This window comes from Gekko japonicus, unplaced genomic scaffold (genome assembly GCF_001447785.1).
Source record: "Gekko japonicus isolate JY-2015 unplaced genomic scaffold, Gekko_japonicus_V1.1 scaffold1913, whole genome shotgun sequence".
Classification (NCBI taxonomy): Eukaryota; Metazoa; Chordata; class Lepidosauria; order Squamata; family Gekkonidae; genus Gekko; species Gekko japonicus.
The window spans coordinates 101212-119908 of NW_015161461.1; the positions used below are offsets into that span (position 1 = coordinate 101212).

The window sequence follows — 18697 nt, forward strand, 5'->3', positions numbered from 1 at the left end:
TTTTTTCTTAAATCCACCCTTTTAGATATAGGCACTGATTCCTCTTGTTGATTCCTTTTAAAAGAGGGATTTCCCTTTCGCTTCTCTTTGAAGAGAGATCAGTTCCCCCCTTCTGTAAATTCAGCTCTTGCAGTTGTTTTCTACTGCCCACCACAGGGCGGTGCTCTAGCAGGAGAACAGGAAGGTTTGGGAAGACACTGCCTGGCCTCTGAGCATTTGCAGGGTGAAACCCTGCAGAGCCTTCCTTCCTGCTCTTCCTCTCCTTGAATTTCTCTGTGATCAAAATGGAATTGATCAGAAGCAGACTTCAAATTCCTAAAGAGAGGAAATGAAACAGGTTGCTGGATTTTAGGGAGAAACTGGGTCAAGGGGAATTAAGAGAATTTCTCTTAACGATGCTATCAGTGACATGCCAGAGCTAACCAGAGATGCAAAAACAAACACAGCATCCTATAGCCTCATGGAAAACAGACGCTCCTTCCAATTAGGGGCACAGGAAGGAGGGCGTTCTTACGGAAAGGAGGTAGCACAAAACCATTCCGGAACACTTACTTACCAGCTAAGTGGTTGGTAATCCTGGTAATGGGTTTGGGAGGCAGGGCGGGGGGCTGTTTGAGGAGAGAGAGCTGTTTCACTGGGGTGTCCTCATGGTCTCCAGAGAAAGCAGCGGATTTTTTAGGGGGGAGGAGCAAGACAGGTTTAGATGAAGGATCTTGAGATAGGTGGACTCCAGATTCACTAGACGTGGGGCTCTCGTTGGACGCTGAAGGACACAATGACATCAGAGACGCAACAACGTTAACAAGCAAAGCGGGAGCAGAGAGAGACGAGAGAAGCAACAGAGCAATGTGGGTTTTGTTTTGTTTTTAAAAAACACATAACTAAGAGCAGCGCTAATTCAGACATTGATATATAAATATACAAAGAAAGAGTGAGAACAAAGAAGAAAAAGAGAGAAGCTCTCCACACATGGGCTGATAACAAACTCTGGGGTTTTCACAGTAAACTCTAGAACTTTGTCTGTACACCAAGGTTGTATTTATTGCCTCCATTTGAAGACACGGTCAAGAATTCAGGGGCGAATTCTCGGGGCACTCGTGCATAATTTCACTGAAGAAGCCAATCCAGATCGCAACATCGGAACTATCTCCATAACTTTCCAGATCAGTGTGTAATTCCATCTAGAGGATGGGATGCCTATGGGTCCATTCATATTAATCTGTCCGTAGCCCAGGGCTTAACAACATTGCACACGAGCATGGGTGTAACCGGCAGTTTCTGACAGGATTCCTCAGGGTAGAAGTTGCAAACCTTTTGCATGGATGGAATGTTTTCCATGTGGATCTGCCTGCTGTTCCACCACTGCACAGCTGCCATTGGGCCCTGTGGGTTGCGGAGGATTCCGGAGCATATGCTAGGCGGCATTGACCAGGCATGCTGGACCTGAAAGTGTGTCCTAGAACATACCACCAAACACTCTACTCTGGCTGCACATTTCAGGGGAGGCCAGCTGGAGTGTGGACAAGGGGCTGGGTTGTAGCTCAGTGGCAGAGCATCTGCTTGGCATGCAGAACGTCCCAGGTTCAGTCCCAGGCATTTCCAGTTAAAGAAGCCAGGAGCAGGTGATGGGAAAGTCCTCCGCCTGCGACCCTGGAGACCTGCTGCCAGTCTGGGGAGAGAATACTGACTCTGATGGGCCAGTATAAGGCAGCTTCAAGATGCTGACGCTTTTATAGACTGGTTGTACATTCCAAAGACTGTTTGATACTAGGACTGCCAGCCTCCAGGTGGGGCCTGGGGATCTCCCGCTTTTACAACTGATCTCCAGCTGACAGAGATCAGCTCCCCTGGAGAAAATGGCTGACAAAGATCAGCTCCCCTGGAGAAAATGGCTGCTTTGAAGGGTGGACTGGACTCTATGGCATGCTGAGGCCCCTCCCCTCGTCAAACCCCGCCCTCTCCCGGTTCCACCCCCAAATTCTCCAGGTATTTTCCAACCCAGACCTGGCAACCCTATTTGATACAGCTGGTTTTATTGAAAGGAGGTTATATAAAATATATGAGATGGATTTGTTGGTGGGGGTTAGCTTTCTGAATTGTTTTTAATGTTTTGCAGACGTATCATTTTAATTGTATATTGTTTATTTATTTTTATTTTTTGTTAGCCATCTTGAGCAGATGTCTGGGGAGGGGCCCAATATGATTAGCCAGGTACTGTTTTTCTCTCTCTGGGTTAGGTCTTTTTTGGGGGTCCAGTTTTTAAAGTATTTTAAATTATTTTTTTACTCTTGATGTTTTATCTATTGTATTTTGTTGTTTTTATACTTGTTGTAAACTGCCCATAGAGCTTTGGGTAAGGGTGGTATAGAAATGAAATAAATACTATTACTACTAACAACAAAACCAAAAATAATAAAAAATGTTAAAATCTCTGCCAGGAAACTTCACTTGCCTTTTCTGAACTTTTCACTGTCAAAAAAAAAATCTGAATAAAGCAGTTGGATTTTTAGAACATTTTGGTTTCTCTACCAGTTTTATGGAGTTTTCAATATTTACTCATGATTATGACAGAACTGTAATTCTCTATATGGCTTTATTCTTTGGCCCTTTTACCATTCATTTATTTTAAATGACATTTTATCTTGGCAATGAAAGGAACTGTGCTTGTAACAGGAACATTCATACCTCATGTCTGTCTTATATTTGCTCAGGGAATCTGTAAAACTTTGAGAAAATCATCTCCCCTCTCCGGGCCTCAGTCATATAATTCTAGCAATGACTATCCAACCTGTTAAACCCTCTGCATATTGCAAAGAATTGTTCCACCTTTCTGTTTGTCTAGAGCCTTTTTTCCAGATGCCTGATAAATTATATTACATCAACAAACTGAAAACACAATTACTGAGTTTCAAACCAACCCTCATCTGTGTGTATTCTGTTTCACACAAAAATAAAACCCAACAATCCCAGCCCCCCCCCCCCCCCCCCCCCCCCGGAATAGTGATCTCCTCCTATACTGTACAAACACAGCTACTGACATGGACAAAATCAGGCTATTTCTTACAGATGACGACAGCAAAATCTGCGGGCTAAAATAATCCACTTACACAAAAATTAGTCTCTATTCTGTTTTGTCTAATAAATACTACCATGTCCTGTCTTAGAATGAACCTCAAAAAGCTACCTGTTCCATCCATAATCTCTGGAGCTGAGTGCATATCGTATGTACAGGAATCCCCAGATGAGGAACATGGTTCCAGTTCAGACAGGGCCGGGAGTGAAGCCTGGCTGGAACTGAGGGTTTGCCCATTTTCCAGTGATCCTTCTTCATTTTGTGTGGGAAGCTCACCATCTAGAAGGAAGACAAATGGTAACATGAAGTAAAGAAGATAATCACAAGGTTTTAAAATCAAGCACTCTCCACAAAGAGGCTATCTAGAAAAAAGTGATTTTTTTTTTTTGCCTTTCTTGGTCACTTTCACACACATTCTGTCTCTTTCTTGTTATCACTCAATACCATAATTGCAACTGCAAGCAGACACCTCAGAGGCAGAGCTTCAACAAGCAACACCTACACTTTTGTTCAGTCAGAATCTGACAGAACTAATCTTCTTTTGTTCGGAATGACAGTTGTAAATGGTATCAAGTGTCTTGACACAGGGCAATCAAACAGAGTGTTACCACACATTCACTTTTCGCTGGAAGATGTAAGTATGCTTGCCACAAGAAAACTAGTTATGTATATAAAAGAACGGGGCAAACCTGAAATATTTGGGAGGATACAGAATCCATCGTTAGAGTGCTTAAAATATTTCACATTTCTAAACGACTGCAATATCCCTAACCATGTCTCTGTATTTTTTAAAAAAGTTATTCTATTATTTTGGGGATAGAAACCCCAGGCTTTTAAAATGTGATTTTATGGGAGCAGTTTAATTTAGATAATATCATCACCAACATATGATGTTCTAGATGTTTTATACATCTTCAAAATAATGAAGACATTTAAATGCAAATAGTTACAAGGGAATTATATAAGAAGGGGGAATAGGATGGATGGATAGATGATGGGAATGAGGAAGAATTATCATTATCATTATTACTGTTATCTATACATCAAATTCTCAAGTGTGGCCTCAACCTGCAGATATCTAACTCTGTGGATTGGGGCCATACTGACACTAAACAGATTTGTCTGCAAACCTGGGGGTCCACCCCCAGGTTTGTAGGAAAATCTGACATCTTAAAAATATATATTGGAAACAATGCAGTCTCGTTTCCCTTTGAAGCTGTTGGCGGCACTGGCATTGGACAGCCTCTCTGGGCCCGGCCGTGACAGTGCTGGTATCCAGGAGCCTCTGTCTGGGCCTTGCCGCAGTGGCCCTGGCATTTGAGAGGCTCTTTGGGCCCAGCCACGGCAATGTTAGCATCCAGGAGGCTCTCTGGGTCCGGACGCAGTGGCGCTGGCAACCAGGAAGCCCTCGCGGCCCAAAGCAGCTCGCAGACTCCATTGCCTCTGTGGCTGGTTCGGTGCCTGGTTCGGTGATAGGAAAGCAGTTCTGGGCCTGCGGCAACATCTTGACACCGCAGCTGCCGCGGCTGGTAAGGTAAGGAGAGGGGAGAGAAAGAGATGGGGGGAATATTGACAAGAAAGGGAGTGGGGAAGAAAGAGGGGGGATTGTCAGAGTAGGAGAGGGGGGAGAATTAGAGGGACGGGGTATGTTGACAGAGAAAGGTAGGGGGAGATTGATGGAGGAGTGGGGAGGGCAAAAGAGAGAGGGGTTTAGGTTGACGGTTAAGGGTTAGGGTTAGGGTTAGGGTTAGGGAGGACGAGAAAGAAATAGAGAGGGGGTGGGTCAACAGAGAAAGGGATGGGTGGATTGATGGAGAAGGGCTGAGGGCAAAAAGGGGGGGATAGGCAGACAGTTAAGGGAGGAGGAGAAAGAAGGGGGAGAAATAGAGAAGGTTAGGCTGACAGAGAAGGGGAGAAGTAGATTGGCACAGACGGGGGGAGTTCAAAAGAGGGGGGTAGTTTGCCAGTTCAGGGTAGGGGAGAGAAATAGGGGGAAGTTTAGAGAAGGGGGGGGGGATGGAATGACCCTCCTCACAAGTTGCTTGTGGGTTCCTGCTTATTTGTTATACTTAACGATATATAGTGTGCTTAGCCACCCCCTATCCTTTTAGGATGTCCTGAAATCAACCCACATCTTTTCAGTGGATGAATACTATTCAAAGATGGAATAGAATCTTGCAGGTAAAAAAAAAAAAGAATAAGTCAAATGATGCTTCATGCTCACACCAGTCTGGGCAAGGCTATCTGGGCTCTGCTGAACTTGGGACTTCACCTGTTGAAGTAAGGGAAGTTTGTCTCAGGGCAAGCCTAGATGGAAACAGCTTAGATTTAATTTCATCTAGGCTGCCCCAGGCCAGAGATGTTCATGAAGCTGGGCCTGGAAGAGACAGGCACTGCAGAAGCAGGCTACGGATGCCAGCCTCCAGGTGGGACCTGGGGATCCCCTGGAATGACAGCTCATATCCTGACTACAGAGAACCCCTTGGAGAAAACAGATGCTTTGGAGGCTGGACTCTATGGCATTGCAACCCCACTGAAGTCCCGGTCCTCCCCAGGCTCCATCCCCAAATCTTCAGGAGTTTCCCAACCTGGGTCTGGCAATCCTACCCCCCGCCATCTCCCACTGGTGGCCAGGGAGGACCCAGCAACCTTAAGGCAGGCACTTTTAAAGACTGCTTCCTCTTCCTCCAGCAGTTGAAGCCCCCGAAAGATGCCTTCCAAAACACCAGTCTGCCTGCCTCTCTCAGCTCCACAAAACGCTCTACCCTATGGAAAGCCTGAAGACAGAAACTGGCTGATGCTGACTACGCTTCTTGCACTGCTGCACTGAGAAAGTGCATAGAGTAGAAGAGGAGGAGATTGGATTTATACCCTGCCCTTCACTCGGAGTCTCAAAGCAGCTTACTATCTCCTTCCCCTCCTTACAACAGACACCTTGTGATGTAGGTGGGGCTGAGAGAGCTCTTTCAAGAACTGCTCTTGAGAAAAGAGCTCTGAGAGAACTTGTGACTGACCCAAGGTCATACCAGCAGCTGCACGTGGAGGAGTGGGGAATCAAACCCAGCTCTCCCAGATTAGAGTCTGCGCTCTTAACCACTACACCAAACTAGTGTGAGAATACCTGGGAATTTTTTGAAGGTATGTCACACTTGATGTGAGCCCACATTAATGTTTTGTCTTTTTTTGGGGGGGGGTAATGACTAATAACTGACTGTAACAGTTTTAATATTAGCTAATAGTTCATGTTGCTTTTATATACCTAAAGATGGGGATCTGGCCTCAGGCTAAATAGAGTGTGGCTTAATTTGAAACAAAACCATGCCGCCCCCCCGCCCCAACATTGTATTGATATGTACTGGCCACATGATCTACGTTACAGAAACTTCTGGACTGAACAAATTATAATTTAAAAGAATGGTACTTCCTTTCTCAAAATGACATCGGGAAGTCTGAGAACAACCTGTTAAACATCTTTGTTGTCATCACATGGGGTAGCCTCCTTGGCTTCTTGCTCTCAGAATGATGTAATAATCTTTATTATTTATGAATGGCTTGTTCTTAGTACTCAGAGTTTTTCACATATATTATCTGAGCAAGCCTTACCATCATGATGCAAGTTAGACCAGTACTGCCACCCCATTGTTAGAATGGTGGCAGTTGAGCGAGAATGCTTTACCTAAAGCCAACCCACATGTTCTTGAACGGTGTGACATTTGAATCTGGGCCTTGCTGACTCACTGCCCATGTTATTAACTAATGCACCATATCACCTCAGATCAACTCTGCAGCATGTCATAAGTCAGTCTGTGCTGAGTGATGGCTCAGATTTCTCAGACAAAGACCTACCTGCTAGCCCTCGGCCAGTAACTAAATAGACGACTACAGCTGGCTCTGAGCCAGAAGGAGAACAACAAGAGATCAGGTTACTGGCTGATCAGGAGTCAGAGTCTACAGATGAAACTGAGCCAACACCTTGCAGCTCTGAAGCAGTAAACAAATCTTCAGAAGCCACTCCCATCCCACCTAGCTCACCCACACCCTTGCAGTGCCGACGCTGTCAGAGATGCTTAAAGTTGCAAGAAAGGAGAAGAAGTGTGAGACTCATAGCCTGTCATCAGCTGTCAATTAAAGAGATGAATGAGTAGTTTCAGAATGACTGCCAAGGAACTGGCTGGGAATGTAGCTTGTTAAGACTTGACTATAAATTCAGTTGGGAGAAGCAGCAGTTTATGGATGCAACAAGAATACTTTGCTACTACCAACCCTGCTGCTACTTGACCTCTGAAACCTTGGACTGGACCTGACAACCAGCTTTTCTGGAACCCCTGACCTTGGTTTGGACTTGGACCTGCTGCCTGGAACTCCTTGACCTTTAGACTGGACTTTGGTTACTTTCTGGAACCTTGCCTGTGACCTGCCCTGCTGGACCCCAGCCCATGCCTCCTGGGGAAGGTACATCAGTACACAGCATCTATTTAACACTAAAGACTGAGGGTATGCCAACAAGGAATCTCATTCACTCTAGGACACATCATTCGTTGGTGCCGTCACCTTGCCCCTATTTTGGGGATCAGATGGGCCACAGTTCTTGAGCAGCCATCAACTGTCAAGGATTAGCTGATTTGACTCTTTACTAGGGTTGCCAACATCCAAGTGCTGGCTGGAGATCTCCTGAGATTACAACTTATCTCCAAGTGACAGAGATGTAATAGAGCAAATAACAAAGACCCAGGCTGATTTCTCACAAGCAGTTGTGCCGCTCTCGCTCTTCCCTTTCCCCCGATTGTATTTGTCAATTTCCCACTACTTGCTGTGTGGTCGCATTTTGACCAGCAGCATCTCCCAATTGTCCCTGTGTCTTCTAGTTCCTTGTTTTTTGAGATCTAGAGGATGTGGGGGAAATCAGGGGATGCTCTTTATTAATAGTAACTGTAGGGCAGGTAACTTGGCATTTGGAATAAGGAATAACAATACTTAACTAAGCTGTTTCTAGAGCTACTGGTTCTATCGATTCTTAGTAGGCCCTGCACTCCTGCCGGCTGCTAACAAGAAGAAGAGATTTATACCCCGCTCTTCACTTGGAGTCTCAGAGCGGCTTACAACCTCCTTTCCCTTCCCATCCCCACAATGGATACCCTGTGAGGAAGGTGGGGCTGAGAGAGCTCTTTCGAGGGCTGCTCTTTCAAGGACAGCGCTTGTCGGAACTATGGCTTGCCCAAGGTTATCCAGCAGCTGCAAAGGAGGAGTGGGAAACCAAACCTGGTTCTCCCAGATTAGAGTCTGCACACTTCACCACTACACCAAACTGGCTCCAGACTGAGAAGCACTGAGTTCCTCCTACTCTCCTGCTTGCTCTGAGGCTCACTGGGATAGCCTCTCAGGAAGGCAGTCCACAACAGTCTCTATGGCATTATATCCCACCAAGGTCTCTCCCCTCCTCAAACCCCGCCCTCCCCAGACTTCACCCCCCAAATATCCAGGAATTTCCTAACCAGGAGCGGGCAACCATACTCTTTACAACCTTCCTTGCTACATGTAAGCCTTGCCACTTTTCAGGTAAGTTATATGAAGCCTTCTGAGCACTCTGCAGGATCTTTGAGCACTTAAATTAAGATCATACTTTCAAAAAGCTATTTATGTAATTTATAGTCCACCTTTCTCACAGGGACTCAAGGCAGGTTACACAGAGTGAGTCAGGATGATCAACGGGATGGGACATGCAATAAACAATGCAATGGGATTAGGGTTGTAGAACCAACCAGAAACCTAAAGACAGAGCTGAAGCAAAGCGCAATTATTAACACAACACATTCAGTGATGCAACAATTACATAGTACGATCTTACTTAACAGCAAGCTTGATAGTTGTAGTATCGACCACAGTCCCCAATCATTTATCCAAGTAACTTTGAGAGTTATTTCATACAGTGCAACCTTATTGCCTAGGGTTGCCAAGTCACAATCAAGCCGCAGTGGGGGACTCCCGGCTTCCCTTGGGAGCGCGCGCGTGCCGCGAGCACGTCACTCAGAAGTGACGTGACTGCATCGGGCACGCCGGGGGAGGGGCTGCGGTCATCCGAGGGGGAAACATGAAACATAGAGTTTTCCCTCGGATGACCGCGGCCCCGCCCCCGGCACACCCAGTGTGGCTGCATCACTTCCGGGTGACGCGCTGACGCTGAGCACGTCATGTGCTTTGGGAGTGGGGTTCCCCTCGGGGCCCGATCTGCCCACGGCGGGGAACGGGCCTCTGGGGCGGGGGTTTCCCCACCCCCCGGGGGGACTTGGCAAGCCTATTATTGCCTGCATAGAAAGGCCTGACAACAAATGACACCTTGAAGACCAACACAGGTTTATTCAAGGTATGCGCTTTCGTGTGCATGCACACTTTATCAAATGCATTAGAATGGCAGTCAAGGTTCAAACTTATAGGCAGAGAATGAACAGCAAATTAACATGCAACACGATGACGATCAAGATATGCAAAGTGACACTAAATAACAAGTTAAGGTTATAAGGTCAACCAGTTGTAAAGTGATAAATACGTCAAACTAGCAGATAAATGTCAAAAGGTGTCTTTTCTAATTGTGGGAAATGTCTGGGAATCTTCATTCTCTCCTGTCAGGCATGGAAGGCATTTGTTGAATAATTCAGTTTTGCATAGTTTGCAGAAAGCCAGGAGAGCGGGAGCCTTCCTGAGCTCACGAGGCAGGCTGTTCCATACTATGGGGGCCACAACAGAGAAGGCACTTGCACAGGCAATTGTTGATATTTCACATTTGCGGTGGAGTGACTGCAGAACGGGAGTAATATGCCTTCTCTGTGTAGCTCCTAATAATAGCCCAGCCACAGCATTCTGCGCAACTTGGAGTTTCTGAATTGCTTTTGATACAGTAAATCATTGTATTTACATGCATCCCAGTAGTCTAGATTCGATGATACTCTGGCATGGATCCAGGTGGCCAGATCAGCCTTATCAAGATAAGGAGCCATCTTACGGGCTAGGCCGAATTGGAAGACAGCCTTTTTTACAGCTACGTTAGCTTGCTTCTCCAGCGATAACACTGGGTCAAATATAACCCCAAGGCTCTTAACTGAGTCAACAAGGGTCAGCTGATCTCCATCAAAAGTGGGGAGCACAATGTCCTTCAAGATCTCTGCCTTCCCAACCAGCATTACCTCTGTCTTCTGAGGGTTTAGTTTCAGTCTTGCTAATTAATTTTCAATCTTAGCTAATTAACAACCACAGCCATGCAGTGATTCAGGATCTCTACTTCATCACCAGGAGATTTGGATAAGGATATACAGAGCTGGGTATCATCCACATATCGATGACAACGAACCACAAAGCTATGAATGATTTGTCCTAGGGGTTTTACACAAAGATTGAAAAGCATGGGGGATAGAACTGTGCCCTATGGAACTCCACAGGATAGGTCCCACGCTGATGATAACTGGTTTCCAATAGCAACCCTTTGAGTCCGATCTGTGAGGAATGCTTTCAGCCAGTTCAGCACGCATCCCGATATCTACTTTTGCCTCCAAGTGCCCCAATGATTTACTGTATCAAAGGCTGCAGATAAACCCAACAAGAGCAAGAAAGAGGGGTGGGCTTTGTCTACACTCAGAAGGAGGTCATCAACTGTCCCATAGTCTGGCCTGAAGCAAAGTATAAATATTATACATACATACATACATGGGTATGTACATACGTATAATATTTATACCTCATATTCCCAGCAGAACACTCTCAAGGCAGCTTCTATACACAAAATCAAACTACAAAAAAGTCAATATAAGAAATAAAATGCAGACCCAGATAAAAAAAACTATTAAAACCAGCAGTTAAAAATTCTTCAAAGAACTCAGATTAACAAACCAAACTGGAGCCATCAGCAAATACAATGATGGATGGGAAACAATCAATAAAGAGAACTTCTGTAAATCAGCACGTAGCACATTCTAGATAGCGGCCTGTCGACATTCTCAATAGCTTTCTTTTGGTTTAGCCAATTTCTGTAGCAAGATATCATTTTGCTATTTTTCAAATGCTGTTTAGAACAAAAGTTCCACAGCAAAGGAGAGAAAGCAGGTTAATATTTCTGATACACCAAATAAACAAACAAGGTGAATATGGCAAGTGAGGCAGTTTGGTGTAGTGGTAAGGAATGTGGCCTCTAATCTGGGAGAACTGGGTTTGATTCCCCATTCCTCCACTTGCAGCTGCTGGTGTGACCTTGGGTCAGTCATAAATTCTTTCAGAGCTGTTCTCTCAAGGGCAGTTTTCTCCGAGCTCTCTCAACACCACCTACCTCACGGGGTGTCTGTTGTGGGGAAGGGAAGGGATTGTAAGCCGCTCTGAGACTCCTTCGGGTAGTGAAGGGTAGGGTATAAATCCAATCTCCTCCTCCTCCTCCTAACAATTGTATACACTTCCATATCATTTGGAAACCAATTTTTTTTTAACCTATGAACAACAGTGGACAATTGTTTCTGAGGATTCCTAAAGGTGGAACATTCGAAATTATGCTTTTGCCCTTTAAGTATCTTTGAGGAGGCAGACTCTCCAATTCCTTTTTCATCAAATAACTGAGAATATAAGCTCTTAGTTTTTCTTGTAATTAGTGTAGGATTTGGAGGGGATTACAGAGATAAAACGGTATAGTAAAATAATAATCAGCGGAAACCTGTGCTATAGGTTTCCTAGTCCTCCGAGGAATCAAAAAAGGAAGGTCATATTGACGAACACTATTTGTGGGGGAGTTAGCTTGCTGTTGACTTCTCAATTCAATTCAGTCCTCATATAGCCTGTTCTTTACAACACACCTGACTTCAGTAATGTTATTCTCAACTATTAAGAGTTGGTTATATGCAGGGCTATTTTTGGACAGGAACGCACAGGAATGGAGTTCCAGCTGGCTTCAGAGTTGGCCATGCCCACTACAGCCCAAACCTCTGCGTGTGTGGCTACAGAGGGAAGGCCAGAAGAGCGACCCCCCTGGCGGGTGGGCTGGGGCCCCCCTGGAAGGATTGGGGAGGCATTTAAATGCCTCCACATGCCTTCCCCGGCCTGTCCCGCAGCCACGGGGTGCCCAGGCAAGTCAAGGGAAGGCAGTTTAAACTGCCCTTCCCTTCAAGGGGGGACTTGCCCGGGCTCCCTGAAGCCCCGGGGCACATGGGCAAGCTAAGGGAAGGTATGGGGGTGTGGCCTAGTATGTTAATGAGCTGTGATATTGGGTGTGGCCTAATATGCTAATGAGTTTCTGCTGTTGGGTGTGGCCTATTATGCTAATGAGTTCCTACTGGGCTTTTTCTACCAAAAAAGCCCTGGTTATATGTCTTTCCTATAAAATTAAGGCTGAGGTGCAATCTTGTTGGTTTGTTGTTCAGTCGCACAGTCAAGTCCGACTCTTCGCGACCCCATGGACCAGCTCCCGCCAGGCCCTCCTGTCTTCCGCTGTCCTCTGAAGTTGGCTCAATTTCATGTTCGTTGCGTCGCTGACACTGTCCAACCATCTCATCCTTTGCCGTCCCCGTCTTCTTTGACCTTCAATCTTTCCCAGCATCAGGGTCTTCTCCAGTGAGTGGTCCCTTCTCATTGGGTGGCCAAAGTATTTGAGCTTCAGTTTCATTATCTGGCCTTCCAGGGAACAGTCAGGGTTGATTTCTTTTAGGATTGACTGATTTGATCTCTTTGCAGTCCAAGGGACTCTCAAGAGTCTTCTCCAGCACCATAGTTCAAAAGAATCTATTCTTCGGCGCTCGGCCTTCCTTATAGTCCAACTCTCGCAGCCATACATGACTACTGGGAATACCATTGCTTTGACCATGCGGACTTTTGTTGGCAGGGTGATGTCTCTACTTTTTATCATGCTGTTTAGGTTCGCCATCGCTTTCCTCCCAAGGAGCAGGCGTCTTTTAATTTCATGGCTGCAGCCACAGTCTGTGGTGATCTGGGATCCCAGGAACGTGAAGTCTGTCACTACTTCCACGACTTCCCCTTCTATTTGCCAAGGAGTGATGGGACCGATGCCATGATCTTAGTTTTTTTGATGTTGAGCTTCAAGCCCACTTTTGCCCTCTCCTCTTTTACCCTGAGCAAGAGGCTCTTTAGGTCCTCTTCACTTTCTGCCATTAGAGTGGTATCATCTGCATATCTGAGGTTGTTGATCTTTTCCCCAGCAATCTTAATTCCCACTTGTGATTCATCCAGGCCAGCATTTCGCATGATGTACTCTGCATATATATTAAATAAGCAAGGCGACAATATACATCCTTGTCGTACTCCTTTTCCTATGCTAAACCAATCAGTTGTTCCATATCCGGTTCTAACTGTCGCTTCTTGGCCCTTATACAGGTTTCTCAAGAGACATGTGAGGTGGTCTGGTACTCCCATCTCTTTAAGGACCTGCCATAGTTTGTTGTGATCCACACAGTCAAAGGCTTTAGCATAGTCAATGAAGCAGAAGTAGATATTTTTCTGGTACTCTCTTGCTTTCTCCATAATCCAGCGAATGTTGGCAATTTGATCTCTAGTTCCTCTACCTCTTCGAAACCCAGCTTGTACTTCTGGTAGTTCTCTATCCACGTACTGTTGAAGCCTAGCTTGTAGGATCTTGAGCATGACCTTGCTAGCATGTGATATGAGTGCAATTGTGCGATAGTTTGAACATTCCTTGGCATTGCCCTTCTTTGGGATTGGAATGTATACTGACCTTTTCCAATCCTGTGGCCACTGTTGCGTTTTCCAAATTTGCTGGCAAATTGAGTGCAGCACTTTAACAGCATCATCTTTTAAGACTTTGAATAGCTCAGCTGGAATACCATCACCTCCACTAGCTTTGTTGTTAGTAATGCTTTCTAAGGCCCATTTAACTTCACATTCCAGGATGTCTGGCTCGAGGTCAGTGATTATACCGTCGTGGTTGTCAAGGACATCGAGGTCTTTCTTGTATAGTTCTTCTGTGTATTCTTGCCATCTTTTCCTAATCTCTTCTGCTTCTGTTAGGTCCCTACCGTTTTTGTCCTTTATCATGGCCAGCTTTGCATGGAACGCTCCCTTGATTTCTCCAATTTTCTTGAAGAGATCTCTAGTCCTTCCCATTCTATTGTTTTCTTCTATTACTTTGCACTGTTCATTCAGGAAGGCCTCCTTATCTCTCCTTGCTGTTCTCTGGAAATCTGCGTTCAGTTGGGTAAATCTTTCCTTTTCGCCTTTGCCTTTCGCTTTCCTTCTTTCCTCTGCTATTTGTAAAGCCTCATCAGAAAGCCACTTTGCTTTCTTACATTTCTTTTTCTTTGGGATGGTGGTGATTGCTGCCTCCTGTACGATGTCACGAACCTCTGTCCATAGTTCTTCAGGCACTCTATCTATCAAATCCAGACCCTTGAATCTATTCTTCACCTCTACTGTATATTCATCAGGGATGCGATCTAGGTCAAACCTGAATGGCCTCGTGGTTTTCCCAATTTTCTTCAGTTTAAGTCTGAATTTTGCAATGAGTAGCTCATGATCTGAACCACAGTCAGCTCCAGGTCTTGTTTTTACTGACTGGATAGAGCTTCTCCATCTTTGACTGCAAATTATATAGTCAATCTGATTTCGGTGTTGCCCATCTGGTGATGTCCATGTGTAGAGTCGCCTCTTAGGTTGTTGGAAAAGGGTGTTCGCTATGACCAGTGTGTTCTCTTGACAAAACTCTGTTAACCTTTGCCCTGCTTCATTTTGCTTTCCAAGGCCAAACTTGTCTGTTATTCCAGTTACCTTTTCACTTCCTACTTTAGCATTCCAGTCCCCTATGATGATGAGGACATCATTTTTTGGTGTTAGTTCTAGGAGGTGTTGTAGGTCTTCATAGAACCGGTCCACTTCAGCCTCTTCTGCATCAGTGGTTGGGGCATACACTTGAATTACTGTGATGTTGAATGGTTTGCCTTGGAATCGGACAGAAATCATTCTGTCATTTTTGAGATTGTATCCCAGTACTGCCTTTTGCACTCTCTTGTTGACTATAAAGGCCACACCATTTTTTCTACGAGATTCCTGGCCACAGTAGTAGATATAATGGTCTTCTGAGTTAAATTCGCCCATTCCTGTCCACTTTAGTTCACTGATTCCTAGGATATCGATGTTCAGTCTTGCCATCTCATTTTTGACCACGTCAAGCTTACCTTGATTCATAGATCTTACATTCCAGGTTCCTATGCAGTATTGTTCTTTGCAGCATCGGACTTTCCTTTCACCATCAGACACATCCACAACTGAGCGTCCTTTCGGCTTTGGCCCAGCCGCTTCACTCTTTCTGGGGTTACTTGTACTTGTCCTCTGCTCTTCCTCAGTAGCATATTGGACACCTTCCGACCTGAGGGGCTCATCTTCCGGCGTCATATCTTTTAGCCTTTTGATACTGTCCATGGGGTTTTCTTGGCAAAAATACTGGAGTGGGTTGCCATTTCCTTCTCCAGGTGGATCACGCTTGGTCTGAGTTCTCTGCTGTGGCCTGTCCGTCTTGGGTGGCCCTTCACGGCATAGCCCACAGCTTCATTGAACTGCGCAAGCCCCCTCGCCACGACAAGGCAGTGATCCATGAGGGGCCACAAGTGATGGGCCACTACACACCTTGGGAAGTATATGATCTCATTGTTCTATGTGACCTTGTAGTCTCGGGAGCTTCTAGATAATGTAACCATTAGCTTGCAGAAGAAGAAGAAGAGATTGGATTTGTACCCCGCCCTTCACTTGGAGTCTCAGAGCGGCTTACAAACTCCTTTCCCTTCCCCTCCCCACAACAGACTCCCTGTGAGGTGGGTGGGGCTGAGAGAGCTCTGACACAAACTGCTCTTTCAGGACCAGAGCTTGTGACTGACCCAAGGTCACATCAGCAGGTGCAAGTGGAGGAGTGAGGAATCAAACCCGGTTCTCCCAGATTAGAGTCCGCACACTTAACCACTACACCAAACTGGCTCTCTTCTGGCAGGTGTTATGGGCAGAAAAAACCAGCAAATAACAACTGTGTACTGCACAAACCCGCACCAAAGTTAACAAAAAGAGACTTCAACACAAAGGTAATTCAACACATGTAATCCATCATAGGAAAATACAAAAGTCCACAATATCCCAAAGGGAAAGAACAAAGTCCAGAATAGAAATTTCTCAACGGGAAACAATGAAGTCTTGCTTTCAGTATATTGGCAGAACTGGTGTCTGGGCCCCAGTTCTGACACAGAAGCTGTCTATGCTTGGAACCTTTTGACCTCTTAATGAACAAATCTTGCTGCTACAAGGGTGTTTGTGAGAGTCATTGCATCCAGGACTTGACACTTGGGTGAGTTACAGTGCCATCCTAAGCAGAATTGCACCCTTTTAAGCCCAAGACAGCACTGTTAATGGGCACTGTTAATGTGAATATTTTTCTAAGACCAATGCAATAGAATGACCCTCTTAAGCTTCGGTGCATCACCATTGGTAGAAATTCTTGGGTGTGCAAACAAAAAAAATACAATCCTGGCATTTTATAGTCTCCTTCCTTGCCATTTCTCTCACAGAAGAAATAAATTGTTTATGAATTGTTTATTTATATGTACCATTTCATTAACATGCCAGTTGATTTCTGACATTGAGCTTTACAACAACTGGCAAGGAGACAAGGGTGACGTAACACTAAAACCTGGCAATTTGATCTCACATTCTAAACCATCACTTTGGTAGACAGCCAGTGTGGCGGACTCTAATCTGGAGAACCAGGTTTGATTCCCCACTCCTCCCCCATCTGAAGCTCGCTGGGTGACCTTGACCCAATCACTGTTCTCTCAGAACTCTCTCAGCCCCACCTTCCTCACAAGGTGCCTGTTGTGGGGAGAGGAAGGGAAGGTGATTGTAAGCCACCTTGAGATTCTTTAAGGTAGAGAAAAGCAGGATGTAAAAACCTATTCTTCTTTTTCTTCCATTACATCTTTGCAAAAACTGTTTCGATAAATATTCATCAATTCAGTCCAAAACAATTTTAGGATATAAAAATGTATTGGTACCAAAATTAGAAAAATAATGTAACTAGGCAAAAAGGAGTGAATCAGTCTTAAGAGACAGTATGCATCTTGATGTTACACTACTGAATCACATTAAATGTTTTGAGACCAATATATAAAATGAGTAGGGGGTGAAATGGCTGACGGAAGAGGCAGGAACAGTTATTTCCTTTTCCCACTCCCATGAATGCCACGAACTCTGGAGATCAACTTCCCTGAGGTTGGAAATGGCTGCTGGGATGAGGGGGAAGCAGGAAAGATCTGGAACCATCATAGACTTTTGTTGATAGATTTCTGGAAACAACCCATAGTATGCAAAGTTGTTCATTAATACCAGATTGTAGTTTACCCACAATGGAACATTTGCGAAGTGAAGTATAGCTTGGTTTGAATTAACCATTGATGTTTTTGACAGGAGAGGCACTAAAAATAAAAATAAAATCTAATGGAGTATCAGAAACTGTTGGGAATAAATTCAGTACAAATGAAAGACGGTGCACTTCAGCTAAGAATAATTCATCTTTGAATATTATCACTGATTTAGTACCATTAGTTATCATGGGAAATCCAAATCACATATTACCATAGCAGTCTGGGGACTGTTTCTCCTTCACTGATTCAATAACATTGGAAGGGGGAGGAGGAGGAGGAGATTGGGTTTATACTCCGCCCTTCACTACCCAAAGGTGGCTCAGAGTGGCTTAGAAACTCCTTTCCCTTCCCCTCCCCACAACAGACACCCTGTGAGGTAGGTGGGGCTGAGAGAACTCTGACAGGAACTGCTCTTTTTCAAGAACAGCTGTGCCAGAACTATGGCTTGCCCAAGGTCATCCAGCTGCTGCAAGTGGAGGAGTGGGGAATCAAACCCAGTTCTCCCAGATCAGAGTCTGTGCACTTAACCACTACACCAAACTGGCTCTTGGAGCAGCAAGGGTGGGACCATGGAGGGGGAGCACAATATTTGGACAGGAAGAGTGTTACAGCTATTGCCCATAACTGTTCAAAGATACATATATGTGCTTAATTCAGACATCATGTAAAATCATATTTTAACCACAATGACTGTGATTGGCATGACTATCCAAATGTGGGCCTTTCCAGATACAAGTATTTGGAAATACTGTGGTTGGATCAATATACTCTTTCACTTCTTGGAGTTTCCTATCCTGAGTTGTAAATGAGTTGAATGATTAAAACAGCATAATCTCCAGTGGTGTGTGGATCCAATGGATGCCTGCCACTTCCATTTAAGGATTAACAGCTCCTGCTGACTTGATGAAGAAGATAATTTTCTGGGAAAGCTTGTTTCTGCTAGAAAATGCATTAATTTAGCTGATAAAACAGATACTGCTACAGCTATTTTTTCCCCTCAGCTATTTTTTGCTCTAGCTATTATTTTGCTAATATGGCTTTGAAGTGTGCAAATTATTCTTTTAAAATCCCATAGTGTCCATTTAAGAGTGCCTTGGCAACTGGTCAGAACCAATAAAACGAGACAATTCTGGTTTTATTACCCTGAAGCGGTCCAAGAACAGCACCATGTTAGGAAGGATTGCTAATCTGGGCTGATAACTGAACCATTTCTTTCTCTTTTAAAATA

General features: G+C 44.9%; 1 protein-coding gene across 1 annotated transcript in view; it reads right to left on the bottom strand.

Moving 5' to 3' along the window:
* The window catches only part of PHACTR1 (phosphatase and actin regulator 1), a 233509-nt gene that overhangs the window by 80580 nt on the left and 134232 nt on the right, over nt 1-18697 (bottom strand). Inside the window, exons 4-5 of the mRNA XM_015429100.1 lie at nt 3185-3352; nt 557-763 (exon numbers count right to left, since the gene is read on the bottom strand). Of these exons, the coding sequence (XP_015284586.1) occupies nt 557-763; nt 3185-3352 (375 nt within the window). The remainder of the gene's footprint in view (nt 1-556; nt 764-3184; nt 3353-18697) is intronic.